At 42.9% G+C, this 17348-nt stretch overlaps 1 protein-coding gene across 1 annotated transcript in view; it reads right to left on the minus strand.

Moving 5' to 3' along the window:
- Nucleotides 1-17348, minus strand: part of klhl14 (kelch-like family member 14) — a 118361-nt gene that overhangs the window by 39727 nt on the left and 61286 nt on the right. The window contains 2 exon segments of the mRNA XM_052023176.1: nucleotides 136-214; nucleotides 4852-4941. Coding sequence (XP_051879136.1) covers nucleotides 136-214; nucleotides 4852-4941 — 169 coding nt within the window.

A 17348-nucleotide genomic window follows, 5' to 3' on the forward strand; every position in this document is an offset into this window, starting at 1 on the left:
TGGCTTTGATTTACATTAATTTACGTGCAATTCATACATGAAAAAAACTGGCTTTGATGGATCCAGTTTCCAGGCTCTAGCACTTATGTTGCAGCACCGTGTAAAAGAATAAAACACTTAAATGTAAAGTTTTACCTTTCTTGCATAGGGGGAAGTTGTATCCAGCTGTTAAACCTAGGATCATACCGGCTGACAAAATTAGTACTATGTTTCCCTGTTTAAAAGAAAGAAATCAGTGAATTAAATACGTTTTAGAACTAAATAATGGTTTCCCGAAGTTCTCATAGAAATGTAAATGGAATAAAGTTTATTTTCAGTTATATTCATATCAATATGGAAAGCAAAAGCCCATTGATTTTTTAGAAATTAGTAAAAAGATCAAAAAAAATTCTAAGTTTACCAAACATGACAGAATGATTTAGAGCCATAGAGTCATAGAGCAGTACAGCAGGGATACAGGCCCTTCCGCCCAACAAGTTCATGCTGACCACATTGTCCACCTAGCTAGTTCCCATTTCCTGCATTTGGCCCATATCCCTCCAGGCCCCTCCCCTCCATGTACCTATCCAAGTGCTTCTTAAATGATACTATTGTACCTGCCTCAACCACTTCCTCTGGCAGCTCATTCATATACTCACCACCCTCTGCGTGAAGAAGTTGCCCATCAGGTTCCTTTTAAATCTTTCGCCTCCCACCCGAAATCTATGCTTCCTAGTTTTGGACTCCCCTGCCCTGGGGAAAAGACTGTTATTGTCTGCCTTATCTGTGCCTCTCATAATTTTTAGTTCTATAAGATCACCCATCATTCTCCTATGTTCCGAGGAATAAAGAACTAGCCTGGTGAACCTCTCTCTGTAACTCAGGCCCTCTAGTCCTGGCAACATCCTCTTAAATCTTTTCTGCACTCTTTCCAGTGTAACCATGTCTTTCCTATAACAGAGTAACAAAAATTGTACATGGTACTTCTTGATTTTTAAAGCACTTTGGTGTTATTTATTACATTAACATTAATGTCCATGCTTAGAGAACATCTAAACAGCTAGCAAAATATTATACACTCTCCTTTATACATTCATAATTAATTTATGGATACAGGCCTTTTACTTTCTAAAATAGACAGCAGCTCAAAGCTGATTTTTCTCCATTCTAAGTCACAATTGATTAAAGTTGTATTTTGTTGTCAGATGAGCACAAGGACAGTGTAACCATTTCACCTTAGAGTCTTTATGATTGACAACCAACCTTTGCTTCCGCTGCACAGTTCTGTATCCAAATACTGAAAGTTTAAAAATCGTTTGACTTTTAAATCAGCAAGGTCTGAGGACATTATTTATTGTGCGTGACCAGATATAGCCTGAAAATTTCAACCTGTGAAGTAAAGTTTCTTGAATGTTCATGTTTACATTTATATTATGCATCTGTAGGCTTTAAAGAGCAGTGTTTTCTTCCCTCTTGCAACCTGCCTAAGAAGGAAGGAAGTTTCCTGTTTATTATTGTAAAGACCGTTCATATAAACATAGGAAGAGAGATGTAAAAGTCAACACATATCCCTTAGAGAATGAGACTGGGGAAATAATTATGTGAAACAAGAAATGGCAGGCCAGTTAATTTTTATTTTGTATCAGTCTTTATAGTGGAAGATACCATGAACATCCCATATTAATACTAAAAAATACAGGTGATGAATCAAATATCATCAGCAACTCTAGAGAATTACCATTATGCAAACTAGTGGGGCTTCAGGCCGCTTGGTCCCCTGGACCTGAAGGTTTGCATTGTAACTTACTGTAAGAAGTGGCTACCAAGATAATGGATGCATTGGATGATTTTTGAATTTTCCATAATTCCTTAGGCTCTGGAGAAGATTAGAAAATTGCCTATGTGATACCCTTATTCACCAGAGTGGAAGGCAAAAAATGGGTAACCATAGACTGGTTAGCCCAACATTTATTATTGGAAAGATGTTAGAATCAGTTAGTAGGAGATAATAACAGAACATAATATGATGAAGCAGAGTCAGCATAGCTTCAGGAAGGGGAAATCAGGTCTGGAAAGATTGAGGAAATATTAGCCGGAGTGGATAGAGGAGAAGCATTCAATAGTTATTTTGTAAGATAAGAGCCCATGATGCTGGAAATAACATGGATAAAGGATTATCAAATTAACAGAGTGTAGCAAGTAGGGATAGGAACAGTCACTTTCAGCTGGATAACCTGTAACCAGTGATATGCTGCAGGGATCAGTGCTGAGACTGCTCTGCTGTTTACAATATACGTTTGTTATTTAGAAGAAGGAGGCAAATATGCTGTAAGCAAATTTGCAGATGATACCAAAGGGGGGGCAGAGGGAGGACAAGCTGTGTGGAGGCTACAAAGAGTAGACAGAGAGACTGGGAAAGGTTGAGTGAAAAGGCATGAAGTTGGTAAATGGAGATTAATGTGGGAAAATGTGAATTTGTTCACTTTGGAGGAAAGAATGATGAAACATTGTTATTTACCTGGAGACAGACAGCAAAAAGGTGTAGCAGGAAGGGAATATAGGTCCTTGTACATGGAACACAGAAAGTTACCATAGAGGTGCAGTAGGTAATCAGGAAGGCGAATAGAACACTGGATTTTATATTGGTGGGGGGTGGGTTGGTGATTGGAGAACAAAAGTAAGGAAGCCTTTCTACAACCTTAAAATGCAGCAGTGAAACCATATCTATAGTAAACAGTTGGATCCCCTTACTTAAGGGAAAAGAGTCATACAGATATAGAGAAGTATAGGCCAGAATCGAGGCCTTTGGCCCACTATCTCCATGCCAATGTTTTTGTCCATCTCCTGCTGTTACACTGCTGCTATGCTTACTACCCCCGCTACATTAGCTTAAACTCTCCAGATTAGCAATAAGGAAACCTCCCTGCATTGATGCTGATCCCCTCCAGTTTAGGTGCAGCCTATCTTGTCCCACTTACCCCAGCAGTGATCCAAATTATCCAGGTATCCAAAGCTCTCTCTCCTGCACCAGCTCTTTAGCCACGCGTTCATCTGGCCTACTCTTGTTTTTCTAACCTCACTAGCACATGGCACAGGAAATATGAGATTATGACCCCAGAGGTCCCAATTTTTAACCTTCTCCCTAACTCCCTAAACTCACTTTGCGTGATCTCATTCCTCTTTCTACCTATGTCATTGGTACCAATGTGTACTATGAACCTTGGCTGTTCTCCATCCCCCTTCAGAATGTTCTGTGCTTGAACTGAGACATCCTTGACCTCAGCACCAAAGAGGTAACATATCATTCTCAAGTCTTGCTCTCACCCACAGTAGCACCTGGCTGTTCCCCTCACTAATGAATCCCCAACCACTACTGCTTACTGAGCCTTTTCCCTCTCCTGCTGTGCATCAGAGTCAACCATGGTGCTACAAACTTGGCTGCCGCTGCTTTCCTCTGAGGAACACCACCACCATCCTCCCTCCCAAATGGTATGTCTGTTTGAGAGGGCAATGACCAGAGGGGTCTCCTGAACTTACTGGTCACTTATCTCCTTACCCTCTGTACCTGCAGTGTAACCAACTAGCTAAATGCACTATCTGTGACACTTTATGCATCCCAGATGCTCCAAATGTATTTCAGAGAGGGTATATAAAAATGATCCTGAGTATGGAGGAATTTTCTTATGAAGAAAGATTGAATAGACTGGGTTGTAATTATTGGATTTAGAAGAATGAGAGGTGATCTTATTGAAACATGTAGGATTCTTAGGAGGCTTGGCAGGGCAGAGTCTGGGAGGTTGTTTCCCTTTTGAGGAGTAAAGAACTGGAGGTGACATAACAAGGAATTTCTTTTCTCAGAGGGTTGTGATTCTTTGGCATTCCTTGCCCTGGTAACAGTGGAGACTAAACCCTTGAGGATATTCAAAGATGAGACAGATTTTTAATCAATAGGGTAATCGGGGATTATGTGGATGGGGGCTGGAAGGTGGACTTGGGGAAAGCTGTATCAACCTAATCTTTTGAATGGCAGAGCAGGCTCAAGGGATTGAATGTCCTATTCCTGTATCTATATCTTATAGTCTTACCTAATCCTTTAACCAACTCTTTAAAGCAGGACAGTACTGGTGAGGTTAACAAACATGGATTTTATGCAACAACTGGGAACTTATTCACGCTAAGTCAGGCGGAGAGAAACAGAACACCAGTGCTTTCAGTTCTGTTATAAAAATAAAGTTATGATAAGAAGGGAAATTAACTCGGACTACAAAGTATGTAACACCACAAATATCTCATAATTTTTACAACTTTTCCACTACTTGCCCCACAGATGTTACACTTTCTGTTTTTATTTACATTAACGGATTGTCATGGTTCCGAGTGCTGGCCCTCGATTCGGCTCCATTGATGGTGCCTTGTTGTGCAGCACATGGAGTCCATGCACTACTAATTGTATAACAACACACACCTGAGCCCCATCAGGAGACTAGCATAAGGGCCCTGGTTTCACTAGCACTAGTTGCCAGAGTATTGGTCAACTTTTGGGTATACTTTGTCTCCTGGCTGCTTAGAGTTGTCAACTCAAGAGCAGTCCCGGTTTCACTGTTCCTCTTAGGATATCCAGTTTTCGTGTTGGGACCCCACCTCAGAGCCCCAAGGCAAGATTCCTTCCGGTTGCTGCCGGCGTTTGGTTCTGAGGAAGCATCCCGACTCCAGTCTCGTACCAGTGTGCCACATTTGGGTTCTCCACGAGCTCACTCTTTGCTCGACATTGTGACAGGGATAAATGAATGCAACTTTCATTATTCCTGTTCCCAAAAAATTTGATGCATCCCTTTTAAATGAAGTATGAAGAGTCATGCAGTTTGTTATTACCATTTGGGTTCCATTGGTCTTCTCCTCCTAGTACGAACAGGAAGTTTTCTACTTCCACAACGCAGTGATGGGCACTGTTGTAAGGCATTACTGAAATAAAGAACAAAAAACAACTTCACTGCATGGCCTTATTACAGGATCAGAACGGCTTTTATCAGTTTCAGTGATCAGTTAGCCAAACTTATTGGAGGCATTGTATTGTCACATTTGTTTTCAAACAAAGGAAGAAGGAAAATATATCAAATGTCTGGATACTGCTTAGAAATCTTACTAACTCAGTTTCACCATAAGAGAATATTTGATGGGTTGAGAAACATCTGTACTAATAAAAAGAAATGAAAAATAACTCTTGCAAAGACTGTAAATGTATTGGTATTGGTTTATTATTGTCACTTGTACCAAGGTACAGTGAAAAACTTGTCTTGCATACCGATCGTACAGATCAATTCATTACACAGTGCAGATGCATTGGGTGAGTACAGAGTGTATTGATGTAGTGCAGGTAAAAACAATAACAGAATACAGAGTAATGTGTCACAGCTACAGGGAAGTGCATTGCAGGTAGACAATAAGATGCAAGGTCAAACAAGGTAAATTGTGAGGTCAAGAGTCCATCTCATCGTATAAAGGAACTGTTCAATAGTCTTATCACTGTGGGATAGAAGCTGTCCTTGAGCCTGGTGGTATGTGCCCTTAGGCTCTTGTATCTTTTGCCTGATGGGAGAGGAGAAAAGAGAGAATGACCTGGGTGGGTGGGGTCTTTGATTATGCTGGCTGCTTCACCAAGGCAGCGAGAGGTATAGACAGAGTCCATGGAGGGGAGGCTGGTTTCTGTGATGTGCTGGGTTGCGTCCACAACTCTCTGCAGTTTCTTGCGGTTCTGGGCAGAGCAGTTGCCATACCAAGCCATGATGCATCCAGATAGGATGCTTTCTATAGTGCATCGATAAAAATTGGTGAGTGTCAAAGGGGACATGCCAAATTTCTTTAGTCTCCTGAAGAAGTAGAGGTGCTGGTGAGCTTTCTTGGCCATAGCGTGTACGTGGTTGGACCAGGACAGGCTATTGGTGATGTTCACTCCTAGGAACTTGAAGATCTCAACCCTCTCGACCTCGGCTCCATTGATATAGACAGGTGCATGTACACTGCCCCCTTTCCTGAAGTCAATGACCAGCTCTTTTGTTTTGCTGACATCGAGGGAAAGGTTGTTGTCATGACACCATGTCACTAAGCTCCCTGTCTTCTTCCTGTACTCCGACAAATCATTATTTGAGATACGGCCTTCTACGGTGGTATCCTCTGCAAAGTTGTGGATGTAGTTAGAGTAGAATCTGGCCACGCAGTCATGAGTGTACAGGGAGTAGAGTAGAGGGCTGATGACACAGCCTTGTGGGGCACCAGTGTTGAGAATAATCATGCTGGAAATGTTACTGCCTATCCTCACATTGCAGTCTGTTGATCAGAAAGTCAAGGATCCAGTTACAGAGGGAGGTGTTGAGTCCCAGGTCTTGGAGTTTAGTGATGAGTTTGCTTGGAATTATAGTATTGAAGGTGGAGCTGTAGTCAATAAACAATAGTCTAACATAGGCGACTTTACTGTCTAGATGCTCCAGAGCTGAGTGTAGGGCCAGGGAGATGGCGTCCGCTGTAGACCTGTAAAGGTCATTCAGCACCAGTAAAGGGATTAATACTTTGGGCATAGAAATTTTGACAGCTTAAAAAATGGAAAATAACTGACAGAACACACAGAAAACCTACAGCACAATTCAGGCCCTTTGGCCCACAAAGCTGTGCCGAACATGTCCCTACCTTAGAAATTACTAGGCTTACCTATAGCCTTCCATTTTTCTCAGCTCCATGTACTTATCCAAAAGTATCTTAAAAGACCCTATCGTATCCGCTTCCACCACCGTTGCTGGTAGCCCATTCCATTCACTCACCACTCTCTGAGTAAAACACTTACCCCTGACATCTCCTCTATACCTACTCCCCAGCACCTTAAACCTATGTCCTCATGTGGCAACCATTTCAGCCCTGGGGAAAAGCCTCTGACTATCTACCCGATCAATGCCTCTCATCATCTTATACACCTCTATCAGGTCCCCCCTCATCCTCCGTCTCTCCAAGGAGAAAAGGCCGAGTTCCCTCAACCTGCTTTCATAAGGCATGCTCCACAATCCAGGCAGCATCCTTGTAAATCTCCTCTGCACCCTTTCTATGGCTTCTACATCCTTCCTGTAGTGAGGCGACCAGAATTGAGCACAGTACTCCAAGTGGGGACTGACCAGGGTCCTATATAGCTGCAACAATACCTCTCGGCTCCTAAATTCAATTCCCCAATTGATGAAGGACAATACACCATATGCCTTCTTAACCACAGAGTCAACCTGTGCAGCTGCTTTGAGTGTCCTATGGATTCGGACCTCAAGATCCCTCTGATTCTCCACACTGCCAAGAGTCCTACCATTAATACTATACTCTGCCATCATATTTGACCCACCAAAATGAACCACTTCACACTTATCTGGGTTGAACTGCATCTGCCACTTCTCAGCCCAACTTTGCATCCTATCTATGTCCCACTGTAACCTCTGACAGCCCTCCACACTGTCCACAACACCCCCAACCTTTGTGTCATCAGCAAACTTACTAACCCATCCCTCCACTTCCTCATCCAGGTCATTTATAAAAATCACAAAGAGTAAAGGTCCCAGAACAGATCCCTGAGGTACACCACTGGTCACTGACCTCCATGCAGAATATGACCCTTCAACAACCACTCATTGCCTTCTGTGGGCCAGCCAGTCCTGGATCCACATTGCAATGTCCCCTTGGATCCCATGCCTCCTTACTTCCTCAATAAGCCTGGCATGGGGTACCTTATCAAATGCCTTGCTGAAATCCATATACACTACATCTGCTGCTCTCCCTTCATTGACGTGTTTCGTCACATCCTCAAAAAATTTAATCAGGCTCGTAAGGCAGGACCTGCCCTTGACAAAGCCATGCTGACTATTCCTAATCATATTATACCTCTCCAAATGTTCATAAATCCTGCCTCTCAGGATCTTCTCCATCAGTTTACCAACCACTGAGGTAAGACTCACTGGTCTATAATTTCCAGGGCTATCTCTACTCCCTTTCTTGAATAAGGGAACAACATCAGCAACCCTCCAATCTTCTGGAACCTCTCCCGTCTCCATCGATGATGCAAAGTTCATCGTCAGAGTCTCCGCAATCTCCTCCCTCTCCTCCCACAGCAGCCTGGGGTACATCTCATCCAGTCCCGGCGACTTATCCAACTTGATGCTTTCCAAAAGTTCCAGCACTTCCTCTTTCCTAATATCTATATGCTCGAGCTTTTCAGCCTGCTACAAGTCCTCACTACACTCACCCAGATCTTTTTCCGTAGTGAATACTGATGTAAAGTATTCATTAAGTACCTCCGCTATTTCTTCCGGATCCATACACGCTTTCCCACTGCTGCACTTGATAGGCCCTACTCTTTCACATCCTATCCTCTTGCTCTTCACATACTTGTAGAATGCCTTGGGATTTTCCTTAATCCTGCCCGCCAAGACCTTCTCATGTCCACTTCTGGCTCTCCTAATTTCCTTCTTAAGCTCCATCCTGTTAGCCTTATGCTCTTCCAGATCTCTAACATTACCTAGCTCTCTATACCTTTCGTAAGCTTTTCTTTCCCTTTTGACTAGATTTATTATAGCCTATGTACACCACGGTTCCTGTATCCTCTCGTGACTCCCCTGTCTCATTGGAACATGCCTGTGCAGAACGCCACACAAATATCCCCTGAATATTTGCCACATTTCTTCCGTACTTTTCCCTGAGAACATCTGTTTCTAATTTAAGCTTCCAATTTCCTTCCTGAGAGCCTCATAATTCCCTTTACTCCAAGTAACACCTTTCTAGTCCATCTGTTCCTATCTCTCTCCAATGCTATCATAAAGGAGATAGAATTATGACCACTATCTCCAAAATGCTCTCCCACTGAGAGATCTGACACCTGACCAGGTTCATTTCCCAATACCAAATCAAGCACAGCCTCTCCTCTTGTAGGCTTATCTACGTATTGTGTCAAGAATCCTTCCTGAACACACTTAACAAACTCCATCCCATCTAAACCCCTCACTGTATGGAGGTGCCAATCAATGTTTGGGAAATTAAAATCTCCCATCACAACAACTCTGTTATTATCACCTTTCTAGGATCTGCTTCCCTATCTGCTCCTCAATATCCCTGTTACTATTGGGCAGCCTATAATAAACACCCAGTAAAGCTATTTACCCCTTCCTGTTCCTAACCTCCACCCACAGAGACTCCGTAGACAGTCCCTCCATGACGTCCACCTTTTCTGCAGCCGTGACACTATCTCTGATCAACAGTGCCACTCCCCCACCTCTTTTGCCTCCCTCCCTGTCCTTTCTGAAACATCTAAAACCCGGCACTTGAAGTAACCATTCCAGTTCCTGAGCCATCCAAGTCTCGGTAATGCCCACCACATCGTAGCTCCAAGTATTTATCCAAGCTCTAAGCTCATCCGCCTTGTTCACAATACTCCTTGAGTTAAAATAGACACATCTCAAACCTGTCTGAGCACGTCCCTTCTCTGTCACCTGCCTATCATACCTACTACTAGCTTTCTCTATTTGAGAGCCAAACACCTCTTCCCCAGTCTCTCCAGTTCGGATCCCACCCCCCCAACAATTCTAGTTTAAACTCCCCCCAGTAGCCTTAGCAAACCTCCTCGCCAGGATATTGGTCCCCTTGGGAGTCAAGTGCAACCCGTCGTCTTTGTACAGGTCACACCTGCCCCAAAAGAGGCCCCAATGATCCAGAAATCTTAATCCCTGCCCCTTACTCCAATCCCTCAGCCATGCATTTAACGTCCACCTCATTCTATTCCTATACTCACTGTCAAGTGGCACAGGCAGTAATCCTGAAATTACTACCTTTGAGGTCCTGCTTCTCAACTTCCTTCCTAGTTTCTGGCACTCCCACGAAAATTACAGCACAAGACTTCTGAAGAAATTCCCAGTAACTAGGAGGAGTCAGCATGGCTTTGTGTGTGGAAAGTCGAGTTTGACAAATCTTTCAGAGTTTTTTGAAGAGCTAAGTAAAAAGGTAGATGAGGGTAGGGCAGTGGATGTTGTCAATTTGGACTTCAGCAAGGCCTTCGACAAGGTCCCGTATGGTAGGCTGGTCTGGAAAGTTAGGTCCCATGGAGTCCAGGGGGAGCTAGTTAACTGGATTCAAAATTATTTCAAAGGTAGAAAGCAGAGGGTGATGGTTAAAGGTTGTTTCTCGGAATGGAGGCCGGTGACTAGTGGTGTGCCTCAGGGGTCAGTGTTGGGACCCTTGTTATTCGTTATTTATACAAACATTTTGGATGCGAATGCACAAGGCTTGATCAGTAAGTTTGTGGATGACACGAAATTAGGAGGTGTTGTTGATAATGAAGAACGTTATCGTAGATTACAGGGGGATTTTGATCAGTTAGGGAAGTGGGCTGAGGAGTGGCAAATGGATTTCAATAGAGATAAGTGTGAGTGATGCATTTTGGGAAGTCAAACCAGTGTAGAATTTATTCTATGAATGGTAGGGCACGAGGGAGTGTACTGGAACAGAGGGACCAAGGAATACAAGTGGATAGTTTGTTGAAAGCAGCATCACAGGTAGACAGGGTGGTGAAAAAGGCATTTAGCATGCTGGCCTTCATCAGTCAGGGCACTGAGTATAGGAGTTGGGACATTATGTTGCAGTTGTATAAGTCATTGGTGAGGCCGCACTTTGAGTACTGTGTACAGTTTTAGTTACCCAGTTATAGGAAAGACGTGGGTTAATCAAGAAAGAGCGCAGAAAGGACTTACAAGGATGCTGCCAGGACTAGAGGGCCTGAGTTATAGTGAGAGGTTGGCCAGGCTGGGTCTTTATTCCTTGGAACGTAGGGGAATGAGGGGCGGTCTTGCAGAAGTGTTTAAAATTATAAGAGGCAGAAATAAGGTGGATGGTAACAGTCTGTTCCCCAGGGTGGGGGAGTCCAAAACTATGGGACATAGGCTTAGGGTGAGAGGGGAAAGATTTAAAAGGGACCTGAGGGATAACTTCTTCATGCAGAGAGCGGGTGGTGAGTATATGGAACGAGCTGCCAGAGGAAGTGCTTGAGGCAGATACAATAGTATCATTTAAGAAGCACTTGGATAGGTACGTGGAGGGGTGGGGCTTATGGGCCAAATGCAGGAAATTGGATCTAGCTGGGTGGACAACGTGGTCAGCATGGACTGGTTGGGCCGAAGGGCCAATCTCTGTGCTGTATTGCTCTATAGCTCTATGAATATCATCAACATGATCAATATTAGAAGAAACTGGCTGGAAGTTGCTCAGATTATCATGAGGTAGTACTGTTTTGGAAAAATTTAAGAGAGGTCATCTATTACATGGAAGGTGCAACCTAGGTGGGATATATGAACAATGGGATCTTAGAGTACAATACACCAATCACTAAAAATTGCACCATAGGTTAACAAGACCATTAAACAAAAGTAAACCAAACACAAGGGTTTATTTCCAGAAGACTTGAATTAAAAAGTAGGAAAGTTTGTGATACTTGTAGCCAACCTTGGTTAGACCAGACTATACTATTACGAAAAGGATATAGAGTCTCTGGAGAAGATGCAGAGAAGATCTACAAAGATGATACTAGTAATGTGAGGGTATACATAGCAGGAAGGGGAGAACAGATTGTGTCTCTGTTCTGTTGAGTAAAAAATGGCTGAAGGCCAACTTAATAGAGGTCTTTAAGATAGTGATAGGTTTTGGTGGAGTGGATACAGAGTGAATGATTCCTTTTGTGAGGAAGAGCAAAACCATGGTCATTAAAATAAGAATGTAACCAAGAAATCCAATAAGGAATTCAGAAGAAACTTCCTTACCCAAAGAGCAGTGAGAATGTGGAACTCACTACTATGAAACCAATAGCATGGATGCATTTATGGCAAACATATTGGGGAGGGTTTTGTCAATTAATTAAAATGGGGATAGCTGTGAGGAAGTTTGAGTACATCATAGATGGACCAGATGGGCTGAATGACTTGTCCCTGTGCCGTATTTGCTATATAATGATATAACTTCTCTCCTCCAGGAGAGATAAATCCTATCCAATGAAGCAATGTTGCAAGAAATTTCATGAATTTGCAAGTTGAGCTGCAGACCAGCAAAAATACTACTCTGTCACAGAGACACACAAGACAAACAGTTACTCCATCTGCAAATCCATATCCCCCTTAAAGCTCACTTTTTCTGACACCAAACCTCCTACCCTCACCTCACCACTGATAGTCAACCTCTTCCATTCCCCACACAGAGGAAGTCAGGCCACCAAATGCAGGAAAACAAACATGTTGTTCAACCTTCATCTCCTCCATTTAGAACAAAATACCAAGAGATAGGAAGGATGCTACTGGAACAGGAGGGCCCCCTCACCAGGCTGTAGCAGGCAATGGGCAGAGAGCACAACAAGGCACAAGCCACCTCCTGAGCAGAGGAATCTGTTAACGATTGCAATTAATGCATCCCCTTTTCTTTAATCAATGGTTTACGCCTTCATTACCATCTGTGCTGCTGCATTGGTTTTAGATGCAGCTTATAGTTGCAACTCCGTTCTGCTTTGCCATGCAGGTCGTGAGGAAAGGTCCTCTGTTTACTCCTCACCAGAACCAGCAGGACACAAACAGAAGGAGGTGGAGGAGGTGCAGCAGATGAAGGAGCAGGAATGTGGATGGAATGGAGGGGGAGGTTGATGATGATAATGATAATGAAGATCACAGTGGATCATTGCATCTAACACATCACCCTTCTACCTCAGGCATGAACAAACTAGATAAAAGAATCGCTTCTAGCATGAACATCCGTGGGCGCCATCAGGCTGCAGACTGGCACAAGGGTTGGGAAATCTGGTGCAGGATGATCCTGGTATCCATACTATCCCAGAGCACTCAGATGAGGAACACAACTGGAATGCTTTAATGACAAAACTAATGCAAGCGCACTATCTAGTTAGTGCATTGTTAGCCATACCTGCTCAAAGGCAGGAGATGACAAGGAGCATGGTGGTGTTTTCTTTGATCGCTCACAAAGGCTTTGGCAGAGCCAAGAGATCAAACGCTGGTAAATCACGACTACCTCTGTAAGGATTAGGCAATAATCCCCTCACACAACACCTACTATTTCTGTTTGTGGAGACACAAAGTCTTTCAGCTCAGATTCACTGTCACCATGATTCTGCAAGAGGAAGGAGCAGCTTGAAGCTCTGAAAGCACAGTGTTATGCCACTTGGAAGCATCTTGAGGTCCTCAGGGAGTAGGGAGGTGCCATTTGTGAGCACAGGGACACAGGGATGTCACCCACAAGCAGCTCACTGGACTGCAGGACCAGTCACAGTTCTCCATGAGCTAGTCAGCAAATTGCTCTTCTGTATGAGCAGAAGTGATGCCACAAGTGAACAGAGCTGAGCAGAGATATGGCACACTGAATGTCTCATTCTGGAGCAGAGAGATGCCCCTAACATACGCTCTTCTCCATCATGATCAGTGTCCTGTTCAGGTTAAGCAAAAATCTGACTCCAATGAGAGAATGAAGACACCATGGTCCAGACCACTATGACTGAAGGACAGTCTTCTGTCTTAACCTCAGCTCTGGAGATTAAGTTGATGGTAATGTGGTCTGGGGGCCAGGAGATCAATGTACCTCAGTCAATCCAGTCCCCGGAGCTGTGTGTATGTTCAGGACAAAGCTGTTGTCCCTCTCAGTCACCAACTCACCTCCCACTATGGACTCCTAGACTGCTTTCTTATCTATTGCCCACAATCAGCCACCCAAGGCTGCTCATGTGATTGGCCTGGAGCAGCAGTCAGAGCCACTGAACTACAGTGAGTAGAAGCAGGAGTTGGCCCTTGTGCCCTTTGGGCCTGTTCCACCATTCAACACAATCACGTCTGATCATCTACTTCAGTACCTGTCCCCAACTCCTCCCCCATCACTTGATCCTTCAGCATTAAGAAATATAACTACCTCATTCCTGAATATATTTAATGATTTGGCTACCAACACCTTCCATGGTAGAGGATTCTAAAGGTTCACTACCTTCCAGGTAAAGAAATATCTCCTGATCTCATTTTTAAGTGGCATACCCCATAACTTCTAGACTCTCCAACCGTTGGGAAGATCCTCCCCTTATTAACTCGTTAGGATTTTATAGGTTTCTATGAACACCCTTGCACACTTCTATACTTCAGTGCATATATGCCTAACCTAATTAATCTCTCTTTATGCATCAATCCAGCTATCCCAAGAATCAGTCCAGTAACCATTCATTGCATTCCCTCCATGGCAAGAACATTCAGAGAAGGAGACTAAAACTGTGCACAAAATTCCAGATGGGGTCTCACCAAGGTATCCTTGTTCCTGTACTCAAATCACATCACTTGCCTTCTGAACTGCTTGATGCATGTGAATGCTTGCTTTTGGCGACTGATGTACCCATGTAAATAAAAATCAACTTCACACTGTTCCCGTGTAAACAGCAAATAGCAAACATACCTTCTCTGTGTCTTTTCTCTATTTTTGCACTTGGAAATGATCAGTACATGCATGGGACTGGCTCTGATCATTCCTAATCTAAATTCACAATTAAAGTCCTGCTTGATTTTGCATATTGAAATCAGAACACTTTCTCAATCTGGCAGCTTCTTTGGATGCCAGTGGGAAGTTACTCTGAAAATGTCACATCATTGGAGTTATTCCAGATTTACTGATCTCACACTGAGGCTATTATTATGATGCTCACATTGTCATGTGATATGTTAAAATCAATTTAGCATGCTGTAATTCAGACATTATTAATTCATCCTTTCTACTGTTAACTAGGCTGTAGTCATGAGACTTACTCCTGATAATATAAGACATGTATTAGTAATGACGCTCTGCAGTTCCACATATCTGTTTTTACCACCCCTCCTGAACAAAGAAATTGCAATGTTCTGTTACCTCCAAAATAACCAAAGGCATATTTATAACTATTGCTAAATAGTTAGATCTTCTGAAAGGAAACCTGCAAGTACTTGCAGTAAAATCAGAGCTAAGAATGGCTATTCAATATATATTGTCCCACTTCCTTGCCTTTTACTATGATGATTTCTCTGCAGTATTGGGCAATGAACTATTCACAGATGCCTAGAACAAATGCCTGGCACAGCAGTCAGCATTTCATTTCTTGCGCTATTGACCAGTGTCATAAGCATTACTTGGTTGTGCAATTTCCCCATTCTATTGCAGAAGGGTGACCGGTTAGAATGTGAGAAAGCTCTTGACCACACCTCATCTCTTTCCTAATCTTCTGCTCTCATCTCTCTTTCCCTGGACGGAAAAAGGTTGGAGTTCTTCCCCTCCCCCTTCCCAACCTTCACATGCCAGGGATCATCCTTCACAATTTCTGCAATCTTCAGCAAGATCACATCTTCGCTTCCCCTCCCCATTCAGCACCTTGAAGGGACCATTGTCTTTGGAATACCCTGGTCTGCTCTTCTGTCTCCGTCAACCACTCCTTTTCTTATGGCAGTTTCCCATGAAGCTATTAGAAATCAACATCTGTCCTTTCATCTCTTCCTTTCCCATCACCCAGGCACCCAAATAGCTCTTCTAGGGGAAGTAACAGTTCACTTGCACTTCATCCAATCTGGTGTATTACATTCAATGTTCACAGTGCAGTCTCCTATACATTGAAGAGACCAGCTGCAGATTGGGTGACGGGTTTGAGGAACACCTGGGCTTAGTCCACAAGAGTGTCCCTGAGCTTCCTGTTGCCGGCAACTGTAACTCCCACTCTGACCTATCTGTCTGTATGCTGTTCTCATGAGGCCCAGTGCTAGCTTGAGGAGCAACATCTCATCTTCTGCCCAACCACACTGCAGTCTTCTGGACTCAATATCGAATTCTACAAATTCAGATAATTTACTTTCTCTGTATCAGAACTGGTCTGTCCATTGGTAACATTGGCTCAGTTGTTCTCTCTCTATTGGTACAGCTTGACCTGCCAAACATGTCCAACAGCACAGCATCTGACATATTTTACATTCCTTTTTCTGCATTCTTTCTCTCTAACTGTCTCATTTCATGGCTCTTATGCTCCTTTGTTCAGATACTCTCTAACTGCCACATTAACCCATTGACTGGGTGACTTTGTTTACAGCTTATTCCCTCAGCAACTCTGGCCTCACCTTCTCAGAGATATTTCCTTCATCCTGTCCATCCCTCCCTCATCCTCTCTTCCACATAAAACAACTTGTTTTCTCTCTTTCCCAGTTCTGATGAAGAGTCTTTGACCAGAAATCTGTTTCTCTTTCCACAAATGTGGTCTGACCTGCTGAGTGTCTCCAACATTTTCTGTTTTTATTTCAGGGTTCCTGCATCTGCAGATTTTTCTTTTTGATTATCATATAATTAACTTTGGTTGTAGCTCTGCCGATTAGGTTGCAATGATTCCCTCTGGGGATAGTACCAAACAGAGCAGCCTTCATCATTCCATTTGATATGGTACAATATCCACTAAGGCAACCGTTAAGAAAGAGGTCTGAGTGCTGCAACACTTTAATGGTACACTTAATTTTCCAATTCCACATAAAATGTTTTCATAGGATTTGTTTTGACAAGGTTTTGCAGTATCCAGTCTTTTTAATTTGAATCAGACATTCTGGAAAAAAATCCATTCATTAGTACTGCCTTTATAAAGATTATATTAATTTTCTGTTTCTATTTGTACTGAGCATTACCATTAAAATGTCTCTAAAATTAAATGCTTGTACTAAAGTTTTATATAATATAAAAATAGCCAATATCTGTAGAGAGCAAAACAGATGAAAGATCATTGACCTGAAACATTTGCTCTTGTTTCTATCTCCACAGATGCTTCCTGATCTGTTAAGTATTTCCAGCATTTTCTGCTTTTGTGTCAGAGTGTCAGCATCTGCAGTTTTTTTCAGTTCTTTCCTTTGCTATTTTAATTCTGGATGCAAAATACAATTCTTCTGGTTTTGTCTGTTTCTGTGATAAGCAGCATTGCTTCATCTTGACTTTCTCTCTTTAATTTGTACAATTAATAAAGACTACAGTTCTTTCTGAGGTTATTGCAACATGAGGTGTTCATTGAACACCTACCAGTGATGGCCACTAGGAGGTGCAGGAGACTGACCTGGGGCAACTTGGCTGAAATTCCTTTCACCCTGTGAGAAAGTTTGTGTTTTGCTCAACACTTAACACCATAGGTGGTGTTGGGAGATCAGAGCTTGGGGAACTATACATGATCCTGTTTTTGTTTCCATTGTGTTGTACACTGAGAACACATAATTCCTTTCATCAGATCTATTTTAGATCGGTTATATTTATGCAGTAAATATGCCAGTGTGCTTTAAAATAATATTGGAGAA

The sequence above is a fragment of the Pristis pectinata genome, chromosome 9, assembly GCF_009764475.1.
Source record: "Pristis pectinata isolate sPriPec2 chromosome 9, sPriPec2.1.pri, whole genome shotgun sequence".
Taxonomy (NCBI): Eukaryota; Metazoa; Chordata; class Chondrichthyes; order Rhinopristiformes; family Pristidae; genus Pristis; species Pristis pectinata.